The sequence below is a fragment of the Mustela nigripes genome, chromosome 1, assembly GCF_022355385.1.
Source record: "Mustela nigripes isolate SB6536 chromosome 1, MUSNIG.SB6536, whole genome shotgun sequence".
NCBI lineage: Eukaryota > Metazoa > Chordata > Mammalia > Carnivora > Mustelidae > Mustela > Mustela nigripes.
The window spans coordinates 224132263-224155438 of NC_081557.1; the positions used below are offsets into that span (position 1 = coordinate 224132263).

Below are 23176 nucleotides of genomic sequence, written 5' to 3' on the forward strand. Positions count from 1 at the left end.
GTGAACTTTAAACATTTTCATTTCTCTGACAATTGAAGAAAGATGTAGCATGAGTTATGTTTCTTAAATTGAAAGATTTCATTGTTATAGTGTATGTTACATATTAAACATTGAGTTTTGCTAAGTTTATTATTTAAAATAGTAATCTAATTTTGTCAGCATATGTATGGACTTTTAGTATTTTTCCCTTTTTACATTTTGATGGATTAAAAATAGAAGTTGTTTTAGTTAGAATTAGTTAGCATGTCTGCTGGTAGTGTTAGAAAATACTGATTTAAAATGTTACCTTTGTCTCTGTCTCATCCAGGGAAGTGCCAGACACGGCCTCAGAATGTGACTCCTTAAATTCTTCCATTGGAAGGAAACAGTCTCCTCCTTCAAGCCTTGAGATATACCAAACATTGTCTCCTCGAAAGATATCAAGAGATGAGCTCTCTCTAGAGGATTCATCCCGAGGAGATTCACCCATAACTGCAGATATCTCTCGGGGTTCTCCAGATTGTGTAGGTCTGACAGAAACGAAGAGTATGATCTTCAGTCCTGCCAGCAAAGTGTACAATGGCATCTTGGAGAAGTCCTGTAGCATGAACCAGCTTTGTAGTGGCATCCCGGTGCCTAAACCTCGCCACACGTCCTGTTCCTCTGCTGGCAACGACAGTAAGCCAGTTCAGGAAGCCCCACATGTTGCCAGGATAAGCAGCATCCCGCACGATCTTTGTCATAATGGAGAGAAAAGCAAAAAGCCATCAAAAATTAAAAGCCTTTTTAAGAAGAAATCTAAGTGAACTGGCTGACTTGATGGAATTTATTGAAGTGGCATCTTTAAACTCTTTATCTCCCGTCCTCCACTCCCCCCCTTATTTTTTTTTTTTTTTAATTTTAGGAATGTAACGCCATTGGGGCTTTCCAGACTGGATGTCATAGTGGACTGTCCCAGGGGCAACTGTCTACTGTCTGCCTATTTAAATGACTATATAATCAATTTGTCAAGCCAGTTATACTGAAAAATCATTAAGAGATGAGACAGTTTACAGTCATTTCTGCCTATTTATTTCTGCTTTGTTATTAGTGATGTATATACAACATTTTGTTGAAAGCCACTATGGACTTACAAGCTTTAATGGACTAGTAAGCCAGCATGGGCTTGCAAAAATTTCTTGTTTACCACACCATCTTCTTATCTTTCCACAGAGCTATTTACATCCTGGACTAAATGACTTAAAGTAAAACTAATTGCACTACCATTTTCCAGACTGGAAAAAAAAAAAAAAAATCTCTGCAAGTGAAACTGTATAGAGTTTATAAAATGACTATGGATAGGGGACTGTTTTCACTTTTAGATCAAAATGGATTTTTAAGTAGAACCTAGGGTTTCTAATTGACTTGATTTCTGGAAATGAAAACCCACGCTTTTATTATGGGAAGCTTCTATAAATGCATTTAATATTATAAAGTTTCAAGTCCTGCTGTAAAGATCATGTTGTTTTGTTTTTCCCAGGGCTTTCACTGTGATTTACTGCATTGCAGGCTGTATGATAAAATATAAATAATTTAAGGAGAGAAGGCTTGACACATGTGGAAGAGTTAAGATTTGATTGAAGGACTGACATTCACAAGCTTAAACTGAGGTTGGGGACGTGGGAATTCAAGCACTTGTTTACAGACTTTGAATAACCGCAAAGAAGTTTGGTTTGTGAAGAATTTGTACTGTGGAAAAGATAATAAATTGGAGATATTATTGTGTGGGACTGTGTTGATTTTTGTTGATAACACTCCACTAAAAACACTATACTGTTTCTGGAGAGCTAAGTGAGCTGTTGTGTTGCTTAATTGCACTATAAGAAATAGTGATGTTTTAGAAGTTGTCAACAAATTTCTTTCCATTTTATATTGTTTGTCATATTTTTATGTAGTTTGAAATGTTTAAATGTTCTAATATCAAGATTAACAAATATAAATTTATGGTGCATTTAGATTGTGTTGTATTAATTTATAAAGTTTGGGGTTCGTTAAATCTCTAGGTTATTTAAGGGTAGCTTTTACTGTGAAGATCATCACATAGAGCGGCAAAAAAAAAATTACCAATAACGTCTGGGAGTTTTCGCCTAAACTACTTCTAAAAATTCAGGCATAAATGATTGGTTAATGCAGTATGGATGGACATTGGGATGAACAGTGGATACATATTAGCTAGAATGGCTTTTCAGCAGTATGGCTAAAACGTAGTGTCCAACCCAGTCCTGCTTAGAGGAAAATGCCAACTGATCAGAAGTTTATGTGAGATGTGCTCCTAGAAATACTTTTATCAAGAATACGAAGGGTTTCCTGAAGTGTCCAAAAGTTGTGGTAGTTTATTCTCTTTAGTACTGTTCTTAAAAACATAAGGTGTTGAATGATATATATATTCAATATATGATACATTCAATATATATGTTATATACACACACAGATAGTTATATATTCAAGAGACAGTGCTGTAAAGGCAAAAAAATTGATTAACTGAAATAAACACAGTGTTTTGGTCTAATCAGAAGGTATGATCTCCTGAAAGGTCAAGAGTTGAGGAACAATGGCACTAAAGCTGTTGGGAAGTGGGGGTAATGTGCGTAAAGCATTGAAAAGCATTCTGGAACGTTTCTTCCAAGTGAAGAAATATTTTTATCTTCTTTCTCCTTCTTACAACCAGACAGTAGTTCTTTCCTCTGAAAATTGCACAAGGTATGAGAACTTTTATAGTTTGTTAGATAGAAAAGGTAAAAGACCGATGGGGCAGGGAGTTGGGTGGGAGGAGGAAAGAAGGGCTCCAAGGGGCTCCCAGCAAGGCCCGCTGCCTGTTGGGTGTTAGAAGGGAATTCTGGATCCGAACCATTGGACGCCGGCACATGGGGGCTGGGGTGCAAGAGGCTGGCCTAAGTATAGTGTGGGCAGTCTAAGGGAATGCATGGTTTGTATGAAATTTCATGTTCTTGTGTATAAACAAATTCCACTAAAGGGTTTTTACTGCTTTATGTTGGTAGTACTTACTTGGCGTTAGTACCGTGTTCTATATTTGTAAATTCAACAGAGAATAATTAAGCTGTAGAAAGCCACAATAATTTCTGTGTTGCTTCATTTCCATGTGTAGAGTTGGGCATTAATATAAGTTTTTAAATTATCCATTCGTTACCTTACTAATTGTATAAGACTGGTGTTTTCTGATTTTAAAAGTAATACCCTCCTTATTATAGAAAATGACTCATGATAGAAAAGTATAAAGAAGAAAAAGAACAGCAAGCAGGTTAAATTCTACTACCCCAAATAACTATTTTTAATGTTTTGGTTCATTTTCTGTCAGATTATTTTCTCTATATTGATATATATTTACATAATTGAAAACATACCATATATGTATTTAATTTTACATCATGTTTTTCACTTAATATAAGCATTTCTCCAACATCATTAAAAACTTCATGAGCATTTTAGTAACTATAATATGCCATTATATTGATTTACCATAACCTTTTTAATTATTCTTTTATTAATCATTAGGCTATTCCTGATCTCTGATATGCAAAATACTAGGATTTAATATTTATTGAGCACTCAGTGTACTAGGTGCAGTTCTAAACTCAAATATATATTCTCATATAATCTTTATACCTACCTTGTAAGGTAGGTACTGGCTTTTGTGGGGGTTTTTTGTTTGCTTTTTTTTTTTTTTTTAATAATCATTTTACTGATGAGGAAACTGAGCCAGAAAATTAATAATGTGCTCAATGTTACATAGCTGGTAAATGGTAGTGTCAGCTTCTGAGTCATACCACAAATTCTGATGAACATTTTGATTCCTGAGAATATATATTTTGAGAAGTAAATAGAAAAGCCTAAAGAAAATATATATGTATGTATATCTAAACATCCATAGTTTTACATATAAAACTATACCTTGTTTATACCTTGAGTATAACTTTTTAAGGTTTCTTATATAGCTGTGTTTATAACCGCCCCCCCAATACCAGAGTGTTTCACACTGTAACTTTCTGAATTACCATTTGGTTAAAACTGCTAATTTAATTGGTAAATAATGTCTAGTATTGTTGGAAAGTTTCTTCATGTTATGTATTTTTCATTTCAGTTAATTGTCTATTCATGTCTTTTGCCCATTATGTTCCTGGGGTCCTAGTGTTTTTTGTCTTTCAAATGTAGCTATTCTTGTATTCTTCATTTACCAACTAAAACAGTGATTTTTTAAAAATTATATTCGTATTTCCATGTTTATTTTTAAAAGTAAGCAAAAGAGAACCTACATATGTTTTAGCCTTAATGATCTCCTATTTATAGGTCTTAAATGGTATTTCCCAAAAAACTTAACAGATAAGAGACAATATTAGAATCTTATTCAACAAATATTTAATAGCCTATCACATACCAAGCATCACAATCATCAGCTCTGTGGGTATAGAGACTAATGTGACCAGTACCTCCCCTAAAGGAACTCCTCAGTATCTAATAGGGGAGACAGATCCAACAAAAATCCTTGTAATAAGGACAGTGATAGAATATAAACCAAACGTCGGGGAGATGGGAGCTAATAGGAAGAGGATTTCTCTGCAGCTCAAAACTAATAAATCAAGGACAATTAAATGGTGCTAATTTGCTGAGGACGTGGAGAAATTTGCTAGAACTGTAACAGGCCCCAGAGCAAGTTAGTTTTAGGGTTTCTACCAACTAGTAGTCTAGTTCCAGCAAATGAACTTGCAGTTACTGAGGCCCAGCAGAACAGCTTGTAATAGCTGGGAGGGTGTGCATGGTGGTTATGTTATCAGAGGGAAATAGCATTTGAGCAATCTCGAAGTCCTGATAGTACAGATAAGACTTCGCTCCGCACATCCCAGGCCTAAAACAGGGTAGCCTCTGTTGAAAAGATGACCCACCTCAGACTTACCTGGGTAGGCCTGATCCTATCTTGAATCTCTTGGCTTCATGCTAGCCTTCAGGATTCTACCCCAGTCCCATGATTGAGCTTTCGGGAGGTTATCTGCAAGTGTCTGCAGTGGCCCTTACAGGAACCTGTCTCCGGCAGGTTGGATGGGACATTGGGAGGGAGGCCTCAGTCCAGATCTTGATTTCTTACCATGTGAAGGGAGTGAGACAATGCCCAAGATCCTTGCCTGAGTTAAAGAATTTAATCTACCAGATTCTCCATTGTTCCAATGGTCCAGTTTTTACCAGATGTTCTAGGATGTCTTCATCAGCCTCCAAAAGTGACAGCAACAGGTTCAAGGTATGGCAGACAGTTTGCAGTTGTGCCCCAGGGAGAGACAGTCACGCAGCCATTCCAGACCTTCAGTTCTTAAAACAGCAGCAAAGCATCTGTTTCTGCTTCCCTTGCTCCTCTGGCTTTGCCCTGCTAGATTCTAGTTCCTTGTAAAATTCAGACTCTCGTAAGTTTCTTAACTGGGTCAAAATGGTTCCTTGTCTGTAGCTTCAGATTGTAACATTTTAGAGGCTTTTTTTTTATGAGTATAATTTTTTAAATGTATAATTGTCCTACAATATCCTGTTAGTTTCAGGTGTATGTGATAGTGATTCAATATTTTTGCACATTATAAGCCCCATGATAAATATAGTTGCCATCTGTCATATGAAGTTATTATGGTATTATTAACTATTTTCTCTATGCTATCTATTACATCCCATGACTTACTTTATAACTAGAGTTTTTACCTCTTTTTTTTTTATTAAATTGATTTATTTATTTTCAGAAAAACAGTATTCATTATTTTTTCACCACACCCAGTGCTCCATGCAATCCGTGCCCTCTATCATACCCACCACCTGTTACCCCAACCTCCCACCCCTCCGCCACTTCAAACCCCTCAGATTGTTTTTCAGAGTCCATAGTCTCTCATGATTCACCTCCCCTTCCAATTTACCCCAACTCCCTTCTCCTCTCTAACACCCCTTGTCCTCCATGCTATTTGTTATGCTCCACAAATAAGTGAAACCATATGATAATTGACTCTGTGAGTTTTTACCTCTTAATCCTCTTCACCAATTTGGCCTACCTCCTAAATCCTCTTTGCTATGATAACAGTTTGTTTCCTGGATCTGTGAATCTGTTTCTGTTTTGTTTGTTCATTTGCTTTTTTAGATTCCACATATAAATCATACGTTACTTGTCTTTCTGGCTTATTTCACTTAACATAATACCCAGTAGGTTCATTCATGTTGCAAAAGGAGAGATTACATTCTTTTTTTATGGCTGAGTAATATTTCACTGTATATATATGTTTACCACATCTTTCTTTATCTTTCAATGGACACTGGGGTTGCTTCCATATCTTGACTTTTGTAAATAATGCTGCAGTGACCATAGGAGTGCATACATCTTTTTGAATTATGGGTTGTTTTCTTTGGAAATACCCAGAAGTGGAATTGCTGGATTGAACGATCTAATTTTAATTTTTTGGAGGAATTTTCACCAATTTCCATTCCCATTAACAATGTTATGGGGGTTCCCCTTTTTCCACATCCCTGCCAACACATGTTATGTCTTGTCTTTCTGACAATACTTAGTCTGACAGGTATGAGGTGATAGCTCTTTGCAGTTTTAATTTGCATTTCTCTGATGATTTAGTGAAGCATCTCTTTGTAGAACTGTTGGCCCTCTGTGTGTCTTCTTTAGGTAAAATGCCTATTCAGCCTATTTTTTAATTGGGTTATTTGTTTAATATTGTGTAAGTTCCTGACATAGGTTGGATATTAACCTCTTATGGGATATATGATTTGCAAATATCTTCTCCCACTTCCGTTTTGCTCATGGTTTCCTTTGCTGTCCTAAAGCTTTCACATTTTGCTTTCAAGTAGTTGTGTGACATAGCAGCCATCCTAGTGTTGTAGTTCTGTTAAGATTATCGTGTTTGTTTATTTTTTTTAAAGATTTTATTTATTTATTTGTCAGAGAGAGAGAGCAAGAGCGAGCATAGGCAGAGTGGCAGGCAGAGTCAGAGGGAGAAGCAGGCTCTCTGGGGAGCAAGGAGCCCGATGTGGGACTCGATCCCAGGATGCTGGGATCATGACCTGAGCCGAAGGCAGCTGCTTAACCAACTGAGCCACCCAGGCGTCCCCGTGTGTTTATTTTTAAAGTACAGCTTCTTTAACTGAAGCGTCATGGTTCTAAAATTTCCATGTGAGCCAATTCCCCACGTGTGAGAATGTTATCTGCTGAAATACCCTTAAGACCTCTGGTCCCTGAGATGGGGTCACGCCAGATTCTGTGGAGATCGAAGGGCACCACCCCTTAGGAACTGGAAGAGGTTTCTAGGGGAAGAATGTGGCTTGTTTTGTTTTGTTTTTGAAATACCAGCTGTTCAAGTTTGATTCTCCTTGAAAAGGCTTTCTATTAACTCTCAAGATGTGTATATCTGTAACCAAAAAGTAGAATGATAAGAAATTACAAGAAAGGGAGATTGGATTGGAAAGGATAAAATAAGCCTGGGTGCAACCAGAGGTTACATTTGAACTTTAAAACTCAGAAAATGAACCTGGAAATAGGACTGAGCATAGGACCTTGGGAAAGGAGGGGACATAAGGAGGGAAAGGATGCCTGTATTGGCAAATCACCAGCTCTTTTTCATTTAATCCCTGAATATCTCTGCTAATGCCCCTCTCTACTCCCCTGGGGCCTTCCTTCTTCATTTCTAATTTTATTAACTTCCACAAGCTAACTGAACCAGCCTCACCCTCTTTCATCTTCCTGTTGGTGAGCTAAGCCACACGATGGATTTTCTCTGATTAAAATCTTTCTATGCCTTTCCATTGCCTATAGGAGAAAATACAAACTTAACAGAAACTAGTGAAAGACCTTGATGTTCTGGACCCTGCTAATTCTGCCAGCCTCAGGGCTCGCCAGTTCAGCAGAACTTCTTACAGCTTCCCTGCCCGCCTCCCTGACCATGCAGCGGCTGGTGCTTTTGCCTAAATGTCCTCTTTTTGGGCTGTTAACTCTGAGCCTTTAATTCAGCTCGGGCATCTCCGGGAAGTCTCCCCTACATATCCTCAGTGTGGATGATATCCCACTTCTGTGAAGGTCCAGAGCTTTACTGTGGCACTAGTCACATCATATTGCCACCACCTAACTGGTTTGCCCAATAAACCAAGCTGCTTAAATGCAGGGAGTTGGCTTTCTCCAGCTTCGAATTCCCAAGGACTGGCCCTGTAGGTGCTAAATACTTTCTATACCCGCTGAATGAATAAATGACGAACATTATTGCTGCTTTCAAGCTTCAGACTGCTAAGGGTATTCATACATGTAGTGATGAGAAAAACAGTTCCAGACCATTTCCCAACATGATTCAGCAATGTGTGCTGTATTTCCATTGTCTTCTACGGAGATTCTAAGGAAGGAAGAGATCAGAAATGGCATGGAGTAACTAGTACGCTCTCTTTGCAAAACATATTTATCCAGCTGGGCCCTGAATGATGAGTGAGGTCTGAAGACGCCTAATAGGAGAAACAGATGCTTTTCCTTCCAGGCTCTGCTTAGGTGTGTGCTTTGTGTAGTTAGCCTGTCCTATATGGAGCTTGGCCCCTCTCCTGAGCCCAGCATGTAATGGCTGTGCTGCCTAGCTGGTAATTAACGTGATTTCTGCTATTGTTAGGTCTTACTCTTTCAGTAATTGTAGAGTGAGCGTCCATCATGTGCTGAGTGCTGGGCGTACGGCAATAAGTAAGATAAACATAGTCCTTACCTTGTTGAACAAACCCATAAATGTTTACATTACTGTGTTTGTTATTAGTGCTATGAAGGAACAGGTCATGGGGCTATGTGATTATTTAATGAGGGTCAGAAAGGGCAGCGCTGAGGAAATGACATTTACACTTTCCCCTGCAGATTCTGTAGGAAACAGACAAGGAGGAGAACACGTTTCTGAGTGGTGGTGGCGGTACCAGCATGTGTAGAAGGACTTCAGGAGGGAAAGAATCGGGTGTGTTCTGGAAGCAGAAAGATTAGTATGGCTGGACTGTAGCAAGGGAGCAAGAGAACAAATAATACAGCATATGTTAATTAAAAAATTAATAAAAAAAAGAGAAAGGGGCAAGATCCTGCAGGGCCTTGCAGGCTGTATTTAAGATTTTAGACTTCCTCCTGAGATCAGTGGGAAGTCATTGAAAGGGTTAAGCCTGGGGGAAAATCCAGCTCTTGTATTTATTTTATCTCAGGTGCTTCCAGATAGTTTGAAGGGTAAACACACTGGTTGATACAGCCTTAAATTCCCTCTGAGCACCTGCTGCTAAATTAGATCCTCAGGTAAATATTTAGCAATTTGGTTTCCAGATGGAGGGAGACAAGTTTAAGGGTGAGAGTGAGTAGAGTATTTCAGGAGATGAGGAAGGACTCTTGACAGAACATGGGGAGCAGTGGGAAGTGCTAGTTTAGCATAGTGGTCACCCTCTTCAGGTAGAGGCTCTACAGGAGCCAGCTACAGGGGCTGAAACAGCAGCTGCTGATTTTCTCAGTTTTGGAGCCTAAAAGTCCAAGATCAAGGTACCAGAAAGGTGGGTTCTTTTTTTTTTTTTTTTTTTTAATATTTTATTTATTTATTTGACAGAGAGAGAGATCACAAGTAGGCAGAGAGGCAGGCAGAGAGAGAGGTGGAAGCAGGCTCCTGCCGAGCAGAGAGTCCGATGTGGGGCTCGATCCCAGGACTCCGGGATCATGACCTGAGCCGAAGGCAGAGGCTTTAACCCACTGAGCCACCCAGGCGCCCCAGAAAGGTGGGTTCTGATAAGAGTCCTCTTCTTAGTCTGAGGACAGCTGCCTCCTTGCCGTATCTTCACACGCGGCACATGTGCACATACGTACCCACACACACCCAGAAAACATGCCTGTCCTATCGGATTAGGATGCTGCCCTTATGACCTAACTTTTGCTTATTTACTTCCTTGTCGGTTCTGTCTCCAAATATAGTGATATTAGGAGTCAGACCTTCAACATATGAGTTGTGGGGGGCATAATTAAATGTGCAACGGATTTTGTAATGTGAGACCACTGAAGCAGGGATTGTCAGCCAGGGTGTAAGTCAGTAGAACTGGAGCTTTCTCATACTTGAGATATTTAAGGAACTGGTGTTGGGAGTTTGTTTTGTTTAGTATGAAGCTAGAGACTCAGAGTCTTCATTTTTTGAAAATCTCTCTGAGACGATGCCGATTATATCAGGGAACTCTTACTGTATCTTTCATTTTATTCCTCGCCTATAAACCAAGGGACTTCTCTCATCTCCTCCACATTTGGGAAATATCCCATTCCCTCTTTCCACTTTCTCTGAGACTTCCTCAACCCTCCCTCCCACCCCCAATTAGAGAAACTCGAGAGAACCCAACATTTCCAGGCTCACACAGGAAAAAAAGCTTTTCATTTTCTTGTACTCCATACTATTTGTCCTGCCGTGACTGACAGGGCTGCTAAGCCAGCCACTATCTTCCATGTGGTTGGCTGCCAAGCCCATTTCCTTTTCCTACAAGTGGATTACAAGGCCTCGATTTGAAGGAAGGGAAAGTGGGAAGCACAATTTTAATCTCAGAAGTCTGAAGAGGATTGCATTCAGTTCCAAGTGACAGAAAACCCAGCTAACCAACAGTGGCTCATAAAATGAGGGGTTTAGTTTTCCTCATACAACCGGATGTCCTGGGGTAGCCCACTGGCTCAGAGACTGGGCTCGTCCACTCCTCGTGCACTCCTGGAGTCACTTCATGGCCCAAGATGACCATGTTGCCTCTGGTGTCACCTTCACGTGCCAGGCAGGAAGAAGGGCAACAGCAAGCTGGGGGTGCCTGTTGTCAACACCCGCCTTGTGAAGAGCTTCTCAGGAAGACTTCCCAGCAATTACCTTTTTTTTTTTTTTTTGTTAAAGATTTTATTTATTCATTTGACAGAGAGAGATCACAAACAGGCAGAGAGGCAGGCAGAGAGAGGGGAGGAAGCAGGCTCCCTGCTGAGCAGAGAGCCCGATGCGGGGCTCCATCCCAGGACCCCGGGATAATGACCTGAGCCGAAGGCAGCTGCTTAACGCACTGAGCCACCCAGGCGCCCCAGCAATTACCTTTTTTAACTCCTTGGCCAGAGCTATGCCATTTGGACATCCTCAGCCAGAGAAACTGGGAAATGAGTGATTCTGCATTTATATATGCATACGTGCTGCTGCCCTCAAACCCAGTTGGGGTTCCACTGATAAGAAGGAGGAAGTGGATTTTGAGCAGGGAAGGGACATGGTGAATTCTCATGTCTAACTCTTCTCTAGGCGGAGGTGTGTGTGGAGGCGGGGGTGGGAGGGGTCACTGATTACTTGCCTGACCCTGAGAGAAATATTAAAATATTTTGAGTTTCTGCCATGTACCGGAAGCCATTCTGGGTGCTGGGAATACAGCGGGAAACAAAACAGGCAAAAAGCCCCCTCCCTGGGGCTTATGCTGTAGTGAGGGGTACAACCAACAGAGGAAATGTGTAGCACATTGGACGGAGGTAATGATTAATGTCTGGGCAGTGGTGGTTGAGGGGGTGGGTCGCCGTGTTCAGGTGAGTGTTCAGGGGAGATCACCGCAAGCGAGCTGGCATTCCAGTAATGACATAGGCGAGGTGAGGGATGGAGTCGGACAAGCACTTCTGAACCCGCATCTGAAACAGGGCAGTCGGGTGCAGCAGATACAAAGGCTCTGGGTTCTTTGCTGTACTTCTAAGGTTTGTTTTATGGATTCTAATATTTGTATCTTAATTTCTTTATACAGACATCAGTATGTGTGGTTTTGCTGCCTGTGAAAGGGCAACTCTGTAGGGGTGCCAGGGGCTTTCCTCCCTCTTTGGAAAAAAACAAAGTGCCTGAATGTCCATCTGGAGAAATTAAGTGCCTTTTCCCTCATCTCTCCAGCTCCTGAGTCCTGTTTTCTTACTTCTTTACTCTGGGAGACTATAAGCTGCTGTACTTTAGAAAATGGACTTCGGATTCTTGATAGCTCTGAGTATGAGCCCGATGTTTTCTCTCTTTGATATTGGGTAAATAACTTATCCCCAGAGCCTGTTTGGCGGTGAAGTTGGGATGCAAATGCCTCCATCCTATTGTGAGAATTAGATGATGTGTGTGGAGGGCTCGCTCTCAGTGTCTCTGCCCCTGTCCCTTTCCTTGTGATCTCCAGCCCCCAGGCACATGGCGCATCTGGGGAAGGTCAAGGCTGTCCCTATGAGAAAGGACTTATTCTCCTAGCATGTGACAGCCTAGTGTCGCATTTATTTTCCTTCAGGAAGTCACACTTACCAGCCTGTCCCTGAGCCCCACTCCAAACTCTTTTGAGAGGTAGAAATGAGACTCCTAATTACCTGAATGCCAGAAAGTAGTGCTGCAGACACTGTGAAATCTTGTCATTATTAGGGGCAGTCCACTTGGGGACTCCATCCCTGCCCTCTCCCTGTGTCTCTCTTGTGCTGGCTCCTTGTCACAGAGCCTCATCTCTGGTACCATGCCCTTCTCTATGGTCATCAACCACATCCTGGCTTTCTTCCTGTGTTCTCCTCCCAGAATGTCACAACACATCTCGGCAATTGCATGGGACATGCTCCCACATGTCCCTGATTTCCTCACCAGAAGTCCCACATAGAGATTAGCAGAGCTGCCTCACTCCCTTGTCAGCTCTGACTTCCAGGTTGTTGCAAACAGGCCCCCTTTCCCACTTCTACCTGTGCTCTCTCAAGTCCTGACGCTGCCTTCACCCCACCCACCATGCCACCAAGCTCTCAGGTAACCCATGGCTTAGTTGGTATGAACATCTTCAACGGCTTGTCCCCGAGCCTGTAAGATTATGTATGTATACAACTCTCCCTTCCTCCTTTCTCCCCCATCAGAGGGAATGTTTGTTATTTTTCTATCCAAGAGTCATCCAGCCATTCCTGTTTCTGAATTTTGTGCTTACCTGCCTTTCTTGGGATTGACTCATTGTCTCTTCTTTACTGTATCTACTATCTCTCTTGCCATGGCATTTTTAAAAATTGTGAAACAGGCTCAAATCTTTGTTATCTTAAGAGGAAAAAAAAAAACCCATAACTCTTTCTAGCTTTCACATGTATCTTACCCAAGCATCTAGGAAGGTAGTCAATGATTATATACCTAATTTTTAAAATGGATCTATGTCAAAGATTTATTAAACAAATTAATGAAGGATTCAGGAGAATGGTGAAGTTATTTCAAAGAAAATTGAAAAGACTAGGTATATAAAGTAATGAAAAGCATGCTAAAAGTAGATTGCTAAATTACATATAAAATAAACTATAACTTCTGGGTTATAATATTTTCATTTGTATCTCTCATTTTCTTTCACGTTGAACAAAAATAACATACATGTCTTTCCATGTTTTATGAGTTAGCATTTATCCTTACAGAGTTAAAAAAGATCCTAAATAGTAAATAAAAGTGCACAGTCCTAGAGAATCAGAATAAGTCTGGACAGGCCTGCTAGACACTGTTCAACACAACACTGAAATGACAGGCAGAAATCTCTTTGCCCACTTCCAGGTTTTGGACAATTTTTCTAACAACCATTCCTTGTGATCATAAATAACCCCTGAGGGTTATTATGGGTCACTAATGCTAGTCTGATTTTACTTTGTTCTGATTCATTAACTCATTAACATTGGTGCAGCAAGACGTGTTAATATAGACATAAATTTCTTTGAAGTATGGTCAACAAATCCAGTGCTCTGTGGTATTAAATAATCACTGTGGCCAGGAAAATCACCTTCTGTTTGATGTCATGGAATCCTGTATCGTATTTTCAATTGGTTCTATTATTCCAGAGAAATTTTTATTGCTCTTATTTGCACTCATGTTCTGTGGCTAGAAAATCAAACCCAAGGAATTTATGTCTACCAGTTTTGCCTGGAGTGAGTACCTGCAGTCTGCTTTTACAAAGTTGATGCTTCTGGACTTAGTGTCCTGGAAATCAAGACTCCAGCTCCTGCCATATTTGGCAGTTGTCCAAGCAGTGTCCACTTAGAAGTTTGTATCTATCCCAATGTTCATAGCAGCAATGGCCATAGTCATCAAACTGTGGAAAGAACCAAGACACCCTTTAACGAATGAATGGATAAAGAAGATATGGTCCACAGAGTCAATGGAGTATAAGAAAGGACGAATCAGAAAGGATGAATACCTAAGTTTGTATCAACCTGGATGGGACTGGAAGAGATTATGCTGAGTGAAATGAGTCAAGCAGAAAGAGTCAATTATCATATGGTTTCACTTACTTGTGGAGCATAAGGATAACATGGAGGACATTAGGAGGTGGAGAGGAGAAGTGAGTTGGGGGAAATCGGAGGGGGAGACAAACCATGAGAGACTGTGGACTCTGAGAAACAAACTGAGGGTTTCGGAGGGGAGGAGGGTGAAAGGATGGGTGAGTCTAGTGGTGGGTGTTAATGAGGGCATGTATTGCAGGGAGCACTAGGTGTGATGCATAAACACTTTTGGAACACTGAAAAAATTTTAAGACTGTACCTATGAATCCATTATTAAGAGGTGAGAGTAACTTGTCCTTGAGGCTCTGAGGATGTGTGTCTTTGTTAAACACCTACTTTTAGCCTGTAGTTTATAACAAAGTCTTCAGGGATCATGACAGGAAAGCCAGAAGTTGACAAGATTGTGTGGTGGTGGCTTTATTTATTTATTTATTTATCTGTCTATTTATTTATTTATTTAATAGTCATCAACAGTATGAGAATGGAGGAGAGAAAAATCATCTGTAAAGGTGAGGTTGTGAATGACTATTTTATAAGATTTGGATCAATGTTTCCCAACTGAGGATAAGAACATGTTCTAGACAGTGAGGACATTGACTCTGGGACATTCCTGAAGTGTACAGTCTTGAAGACAAAAATTGGCTTCTGTAAGGCTGAGCTTCTCCTTTCACTTGACAGATCTTTCCATTTTAGCTCTCAGGCAGCTCTTACCTTCATTTTTCCCCCTTGACTCAATCCTTTGCCCTTTTATCCATTGTATGTTTTCTCTGAGAAATGTCCTCTCTTTTGGTTTGGTATCAAGTGTCCTAAATTAACAAATAGTATTTTGGCAAATCTTGCCCATTCTCATCATCTGCCCCCGGACATCTTCTCTTGTATGTCTCAGAATTATTGAAAAGGGAATTCAATATGTTTAAATTGCAACTTATCAGAACTTCTAATCTGACCCTGATGGAGTAATTTATCTTCCATAAACAATGTAAAGCAAGTCAATATATATGAGGAAGTTAGTTTCAGGCATTAAAAAACAAATAATGTCAGACTGTTCTTTGAGAGAAGTGGAACCTATCAAGTGAACCACACAGCCAGCCAGCTCTCTTCCTGGGCCACTTTTTGGATGTAGTGTAGTATAATGGTGTATAGGGGCTTCTTTTGGGTTCTTGGGTGAGAGCTGGGTTGTACATATACAGGGTGAGGCTTCATTAAGGCTTAAGAAAATGTGGCTACTGATGGGCCAGCAGTTGTGCAGTGCTGTGAGACATTGAATGTTGGCCAGGCCAGAATGGAATGTGTTCAGTGAACACTGGGCATTCAGTTGAGATCTCATAAAGGCCACATTTGGGAGTAGGAAATGTACCCTAGATCAGGGGTTGGGAAGTTATGGCCATATCTGGCCTGGGCCTGTTTTTGTGTAGCCCATGAGATAAGAATGTTTTGTTTTTTACATTTTTAAAAAGGTTGTTAATAAGCAGCAGCAGGAGGAGAATAAAATAGAAGAAGAGGAGAAGGAGGAAGAAAAGAAAGAGAAGAAAAAGGAGACAGAGACCATAAATTGCTCACGAGGCTGAAATATTTATTACCTGATCTTTTATAGACATGCTCCCCCGTAATAAAGATCTCATCCTGTGATGAAGAATAAATTTGAAATAGAAGCCCCCCAATGAGAAAAAAAAGTCAGGAGATTTGCCAATAATTAGTGCTTTGCAGAACAAAGCTAAGCTTTTTTTTTTTTTTTTTTTTTTTTTTAAAGAAAACAACATAATCCAGACTCCTTATATCACTCATGATGTTTAGCATACAAAGAAACATTGCCAGACACATGAGAAATTTCCTTGACCAGAGGTCAAGGAAACAATAACTAGTCAATTGAAGCAGACTATGATAGGATCCAGACATTGTACTTAGTAGATAGGGCCTTAAAACTGCCATTGTATATATGTTCAGAAACTAAAAGGAAAAGATGTACACAATAAGTCCACAGATGGGAGACCTCAGGGAAGAAATGGGCATTATAAAAAGGAACCAAGTTGAATTTCTAGAACTAAGTTACAATATTAGAAATGAAAAGTAACAGTAAAGTGGAGACTCAAAGAATAGGATAAGAAGCTTGAAGAGAGAGCAATAGAATTGCTCTGAGGAAAAATGTACACCTTACAATAGAATTGCTCTGAGGAAAAAAAGATAAAAAGACAAAAATAAGAAACAGACTCCTCAGTGGCCTATGGGAGATTGTTAGACTGTCTGTGAAGAGTCCAAGAAAGAGAAGGAGTAGGGTAGAAAAATACTCGAGGAAATAATATCTGACAATTTCCCAAGTTTGGTAGAAAAACAATTACTCATCTAAGAGCTCAGTAATCCTAAGCAAGTATAAAGAAAACTACACTTAAACTCATCATTGTTATCCTTCTAAAAACCAAAGATAAAGAGAAAATCTTAAAGGCAGCCAGGGGGAAAAGACCCAGTATTTACAGAGGAATAGTCATATATCTGACAGATAATTCTCACAGAAAACAATGAAGGCCAGAAGACAATGGAGCAACAGCTTTAACATTTTGGAAGAAGGGGGAAAAAAACCTGTCAATCAAGAATTCTCTATCTAGCATGAGTATCTTTCAAAAATTAGGATGAAATTAAGAGATTTTCAGATAAATAAAACCAGAAAATTTATGGCAAGCAGACCACTACAAGAAATGCTAAAGGAGTTTTTTTTAGCCTAACAAATAATGATATGGGTGGAAACTCAACATACAGAAAGTAATGAAAACTCTAGAAATGGTTAATAAACAGGAAAATATAAACTACTTTCTTTAAAAACCACATAATGCTTTAAAGGAAAGGTAACGTTATGTTTTGGAATTGATAACATGTGAAATAAAATACATGACACTAGTAGCACAGAGCACAAGACTGGAATTATACTTCTGAAAAACACCTTACATGTCATGTGAAGTGGCTGGTTATTAACTCCATGTGGTATGTGATAAGTAAGGATGAATATTGTAATCCCTAGAGCAACCATTACAAAGAATAAGATATAGCTAAAACCTCAATGGAAGTGATAAATATTATACATGGAGTTTGATTAATTCAAATAATATATAATATATGTTATATATATGTAATATTATATAATATAATTATATAATAAAACAAAGAGAAATGGAGGAATAATGAAAACAAGAAAGATGGGGAAAGTAGAGAACAAATACTAAGATAACAGAATTAAACACAATCATATTAATTACTTAATGTGAATTGGTTAATCTCTTTATTTAAGAGGCAGAGATCATCTGGATAAAAATGTACAGTCCAACAATAAGCTATTTATAAGCTTATTTATTTATCATCATTTATAAATGATGCAATTTAAGTGCATCTAAATATAAGTATACATGTATTTTGAACGAAAGGAAGGAAAATGATATACAATGAAATAGTAAGCATAAGAAAGCTTCTGTACCTCTATCAATTTCACACAAAGTAGACTTTAAGATGAAGGTTGTTATTACATATAAATAGGGACATTTCATAATGATGAGTTAATTCACCAAGAAGTTTCAGAAACCCCAATTATGTATGCATGCACATGATAATAGAGCTTTAAAGTACATGAAGCACAGGGCAGCTGGCTGGCTCAGTCATAGGAGCATGTGACTCCTGGCTTCAGGGTCATGAGTTCAAGTCCCATGTTGGGTGTAGACTTACCAAAAAAAGTAATTTTATTTGCAATATTATTTTTATTCAAAAGAATTCTAATTTTTTTGAATAAAGTAAAAAAATAACATATCTATGCATGATATATATATATATATGTGTATATATATGTATACATGACACACACACACACACACACACATATATATATATATATACACACACACCTGCAGTACATGAAACAAAAACTCACACAACTAAGAACTAAAAAAAATCCACAATTACAATTGGTTTTAATGTCTTATTTTCACAAGTCGGTGGAACAAAAAGACAAAAACAGATCAGTAGAAAAAGAGAAGTTGCGCCCCTTCACCTACACTCATCACTTAAGCTTCTAGTCTCTTGTACACACATTTGAGATGTCCATCCTTTACTTCTCTGTTTATCAAAAGTATGTGAAATCATCTAAATACATTTTGGAGCAAACGTCAAGGTTCTCTTTGTTCTGGGATAGTGTAGGTCTGCGATGATTTCATCAAGAGGGAAGGCACAGCACAGTCAGTACCTCGGTCCAACTCAGCTGAAGAGTGCAAATCACAGCAGTGTCCCAACCCACCAGTATTGTGATCACTCCCTGCAAACCTGTGTTTGCTCAACAGAGACACACAGAGCTCGCCATCACTTTGGGGTTTTCCAGTTTGCTTGTTTTAGTCTTCTGTGATGTGACGTTGTGGCCATATGGCTGATTTTTAACTTGCTTATTGCAGTTATTTGAAAACAATACCAGAACAAAAGCTCCTGTTTTCTTTGGCAGTTTCTGCCGTTGGCACTTTTTTCCTAAGCATTCTGCTCCTTCCTTTTTTCCCCCTCGGTCTTCCATTCCCTGTTCACAGTTCCTGGGGATTTCCCAGCTGTAACCCAGGCTAGGAGAAAGGAGTGGCCTAATACACTCATGAGTCAGGATTACGGGCACTTTTATCTGTGTGAGGAGGTGGGAAAGTAGCTAATTGCATTTGTACATGAAGACTGTGAATATATCATTAAGTTCTATATCACAGAAGTCTATGAATTACAGAGCTGGAAAACTAAAGCTAGTGTTATGTTAGAATCCTGGCTTCCCACCTGACTGGCGTTTCCAGGTATGGTGCAAAACCTCACTTGATACATTTCCAAGCTCGTAACAACCCTGCGGGCTCTCTCTTCCTTGCTCATTGGCTTAGTAGTCACCAACAGTATTTTTCCTTTCCTTCCAAGTGCCACATACTGGCTGCTCTTTGAGCCAGAGTTGGTCCTCAGACATGTTTTATTCAGACTGCAGAGATCATTTTCTGAAATTTCCCAAATAAAGTATCTGGAGGTCTCACAAACAAATGCAGATTTTTTAGCTTTCCTTAAACTAACAAGAACAAAAAAGGAAGACCAGGCATGACTGAGCCTGGGCCTGCTCACTCCTTCAGGCAGCCCTCTGAGCCCATCACTCTTCTTCCTGGTCAGCAGTCCCACAACCCTCCTCAACCTCCCCAGTATCCTAGGGTTTGAAGAAGTAAAAAGTTTGGAGAGCTCTGATTTAAGGCACGGATGTGAAGTTCAGAGCAAGTCTTCCCAAGATGTGTCATTTTGGCATATAGACTATTTTGAACTGAAGGCAACTGAGACCTGGTGAACTGAAAGAAACTTTCCCCCCTCCTTTATCTACCTAGCAGAATCTAAACTGGGGTCCTTTCCAGAGTTAGCATTATTAGCAGAGATGAATTTTATTTGAGTGGCCCATCTGTATTGCAAGGCAAATATGTAATTATGATGCATCTTCTCTTATTGTCCCATGAATTATCCTCATCCACGCTGAAGCTCCAGAACCCCATCCCATTCTTTAGCTCAGGATGGCATATAGACATCAGTTTACCTTTCTGCTTTGAAACTCTCATGTATGTGGGGTTCCTGTACATACAAAATATATTTGATTTTCTTCTGCCCATCTGTCTCATGCCAACTTAATTCTTAGGCCATATAGAAGAACCTTTGAAGGGTAAATAAAAACTTCTCCTCCCCAACAGTTTGACAAACCAGTTGGGAGACCTCACTCGGATGCGTACTGCTTACCGCAAGGCTGCTGCAGTAGAACAAACCTGGGACCTCTGAGAAGAGCTGGCCAGAGGTAAGAGCTCTTACCACGTCAGACTCTAGAATCCCTATCTGCAGATTACAGTGGCAGCAGATAGTGAAATTCCCTCTTTTCCTTTTTGAAGTTTTGAAAAATCAGTGGGCACAGGTTGAGAGATATTAGTTTGACTCTGAGAGACTCAAGGCTCAGCCAAAGCTCTTACCTACATATCAGAAAACCAAAGGAGTTTTTCTTTCATCTCGTTCTGTGATCTGAGAGCTTGGTTTTGTGATCAATGAAAAGATTCTCTGTGTTCTCTACCATCCAAAAGGTGCACTTGCAGAAGGACAGCTTGGAGGCCAGATCACACTGGAGTTCCAAGCAGCAGTGTCTTTGGCCATGCCTATCCTCTGGGGAGTTTGTCACAAGGGGTCCCAGTCCAGAAGGGGCCCTTGTTGTTTCAACCTTCCTTGCTTTGTTAGTGCTGGAAAACTCCCATTCCTGCAGCTCTTACTTGATGTCTCAGATTAGCAGGCTTGTGACTGGTGGCATCTCTTATTGCTGTAGGAAGCTATACTACACCATCTTTACCATCTATCCAACGGAGGCCTTGGTTTTCTTAGACTGTCCTTGAAAGTGAGCTTTCTGGATCTAGGGAGGGCTGCGTATTTTGCAGTCTCTTATGGGATGTCTCTTGTGTTTTTGATTAAGCCTTAAAGGGCCTACTGGTTTGAGTCACTGTTGAGAGAGATCTTACTTGTCAATGGCCACAGGCCCAATCCTTTGAATTGGCTATATTTGAGAAGAAAATAAATTTAGAGAATTATCATCCTAAATGATTTATTTGTACCTATGGAGAGACCAAATTAAAAAGAGGACACACAAAAATATAATGACTAGCCTGAAGGATGCCCATAAGATTAAAAAAAAAACAGAAATTAGAATAAAAATTAAATCCAAAGGAAATTCCTCTTCTCAAATCTGGCCCCATTTGCCAATTTTAGCTTCCAATTTTTCCTATAAGATTTACAGAGAACACTCTAGCCTAATATCTTAGGCATAGGGTATACGGGTTTCCCCTATAAATACTGAAAGTCAGAAAGTGAATTTTGCAGAGAACCCTGGGACAGGCCGTGGAGCTTGCCTTCCTGGGCTCTGTAATCAGGCTCTGCCAGCTACAAGCCTTCCTATGCAATGTCCCTTGCAGACATATCTTAGACCCTCTCTAAAGGAATTCATGTCCCATGGACAGCAGCATAACTTTTCAGAAGATTCTACCAAATTTAGAGAAGAATTAGAATAGTGGCCATTCATAAATCTGACACCATCCACCCACTCCATAGAGGAAACGGATGACCAGAATTTCTGCTGCGCCCTCCCCCAAATTATGAGCTGAAAATTATTGTTCAGAGACTGATAGAAAAGGAAAATAAAATTTCATGTTGCCCTTTCTTTTCCAAATCCAGACCCATTGGTTACTGATCTGTTCTGTCCTGGGATAGATACGGCCTTCCTGCTCATCTCACTTTGCCTACCTGGGACATGAAGGCTCTCCATTCTTTCTTCGATCTATCTTTGGGAGTGACTGGATCTTGGAAAGGTAGTATCCTTTGTGCCCTCAGTGAGGACCCCTCTTTAAAGGGGGGATATTTAATATTGCCAGAAATATTTAATATTTGTTCTGGCTGAAAATGGAGAAGAAATTTAAAAGAAAAAAAATTTTTTTTGAGTGGGCCTACAATCAAAAGTTGGCCATATTTGAAGCTAATATTTAGAGCATAATAGAATACTTAATTTTTAAAGAAGATTTTACTTACTTATTAGAGCATGAGTCGGGGGAGCAAAGGGACAGGGAGAGAGAATCTCAAGCAGACTCCATGCTGAATGGAGCCTGACACAGGGCTTGATCCAATGACCCTGAGATTATGACCTGAGTCAAAATCAAGAGTCAGACACTTAACCAACTGAGCTAACCAGGCACCCTGAGCATAACAGAAGTTTTAAAAGATTTATTCCAAATTAGAATAAAACTATGTACCCAGAGGGAAAGAAACACATCCCCAATTCCTTGAGGGATTAAAAATAACTGTCCTTATTTTACAAATCTTTGGAGAACTAGAAATATGGTCCTGAAAAAATTCAATGTCAATCCCAAAACCTCCCCTTTTTATCTTAAAAGGTGTATTAGTATTGTCCTTAGAAACAGTCCTTCTCAGAGACTAACTGCATACTTTCTCTGTGACTTTGTGATAAAGATTTTCCATCCCCATCTTCTCTGGGAACTAAGAGCCATTATTTGAAATGCAAACCATAGGGAGAGGTTTCTTATCAGAAGGAAAAAAACAGGAGAGAGGAAGTATATTTGGAATTTGGACAAAAGAAAAATCTTCTCTACAAATATTAGGAAATGTAAGACCTCTGCATCTGCTCAGGGATGTCTATATATATATATGTTGTAGATGTGTGATAGTTTTCTATCTCCAGATGGTATTGCCAAAATTAATTTGTAAAGACTTTTATTTAGTTGGTTGGAAAAAGCAAGTACTTAAAAGGATTGGCTGTTTAAAAACTCTCAGAAATATGAAAACTAACTGAAACAATTTTCAGGTTCATGTAATCTAGGATTAATCTTTGATAAATAAAAACTAATTGAAGTTTGTTGGTTTAATTAAAATAGTCATGTCTTTAGAGTTATCAGCATTAAATCTAATACCTTGATTCTACCTAGGCTTACTAAAAGTCAAATAAGCTCCTGTTATCTCTGTTACAGACTTTGCCAGCAAGAAAGAGAACCTAAGACGATGGCTAGCTGTTATTAAATTTTTGTGACTAATCCAAGCATAATTATTAAAAACAAATGAACTTAGGATATGTAAGATAAACATTTGTAAGTGAACTTTTGGGTAGTATATTTATGTTTTATGAATGGTATGTCTACTTAATAATTCCTCAAATCTCTTTGGTAACTTCTATCCTAAATGATTAAAATTCTTTGTATGTCTAGGTCATTCCCAAATAAGAAAAAATATTGAAACATTAATAACATTAATTGCTAAGGACATCTAAGTTTGCCAAACTTTGTCTTCTTTTATGGAGAAGATGAAGATAAATTTGGGTCTATTGGTAAATATGTTTTAAGCTTTATTGAAAGTACT

The 23176-nt window shown here is 39.3% G+C and overlaps 1 protein-coding gene across 2 annotated transcripts in view; it reads left to right on the forward strand.

The window, feature by feature from the left end:
- Positions 1 to 4240, forward strand: part of STIM2 (stromal interaction molecule 2) — a 144548-nt gene extending 140308 nt beyond the window's left edge. For both annotated transcript variants that reach the window (XM_059382100.1, XM_059382110.1), the window contains one exon: positions 308 to 4240. In XM_059382100.1, coding sequence (XP_059238083.1) covers positions 308 to 785 — 478 coding nt within the window. In that variant the 3' untranslated portion in view covers positions 786 to 4240. The remainder of the gene's footprint in view (positions 1 to 307) is intronic.
- Positions 4241 to 23176: the final 18936 nt, after the last annotated feature.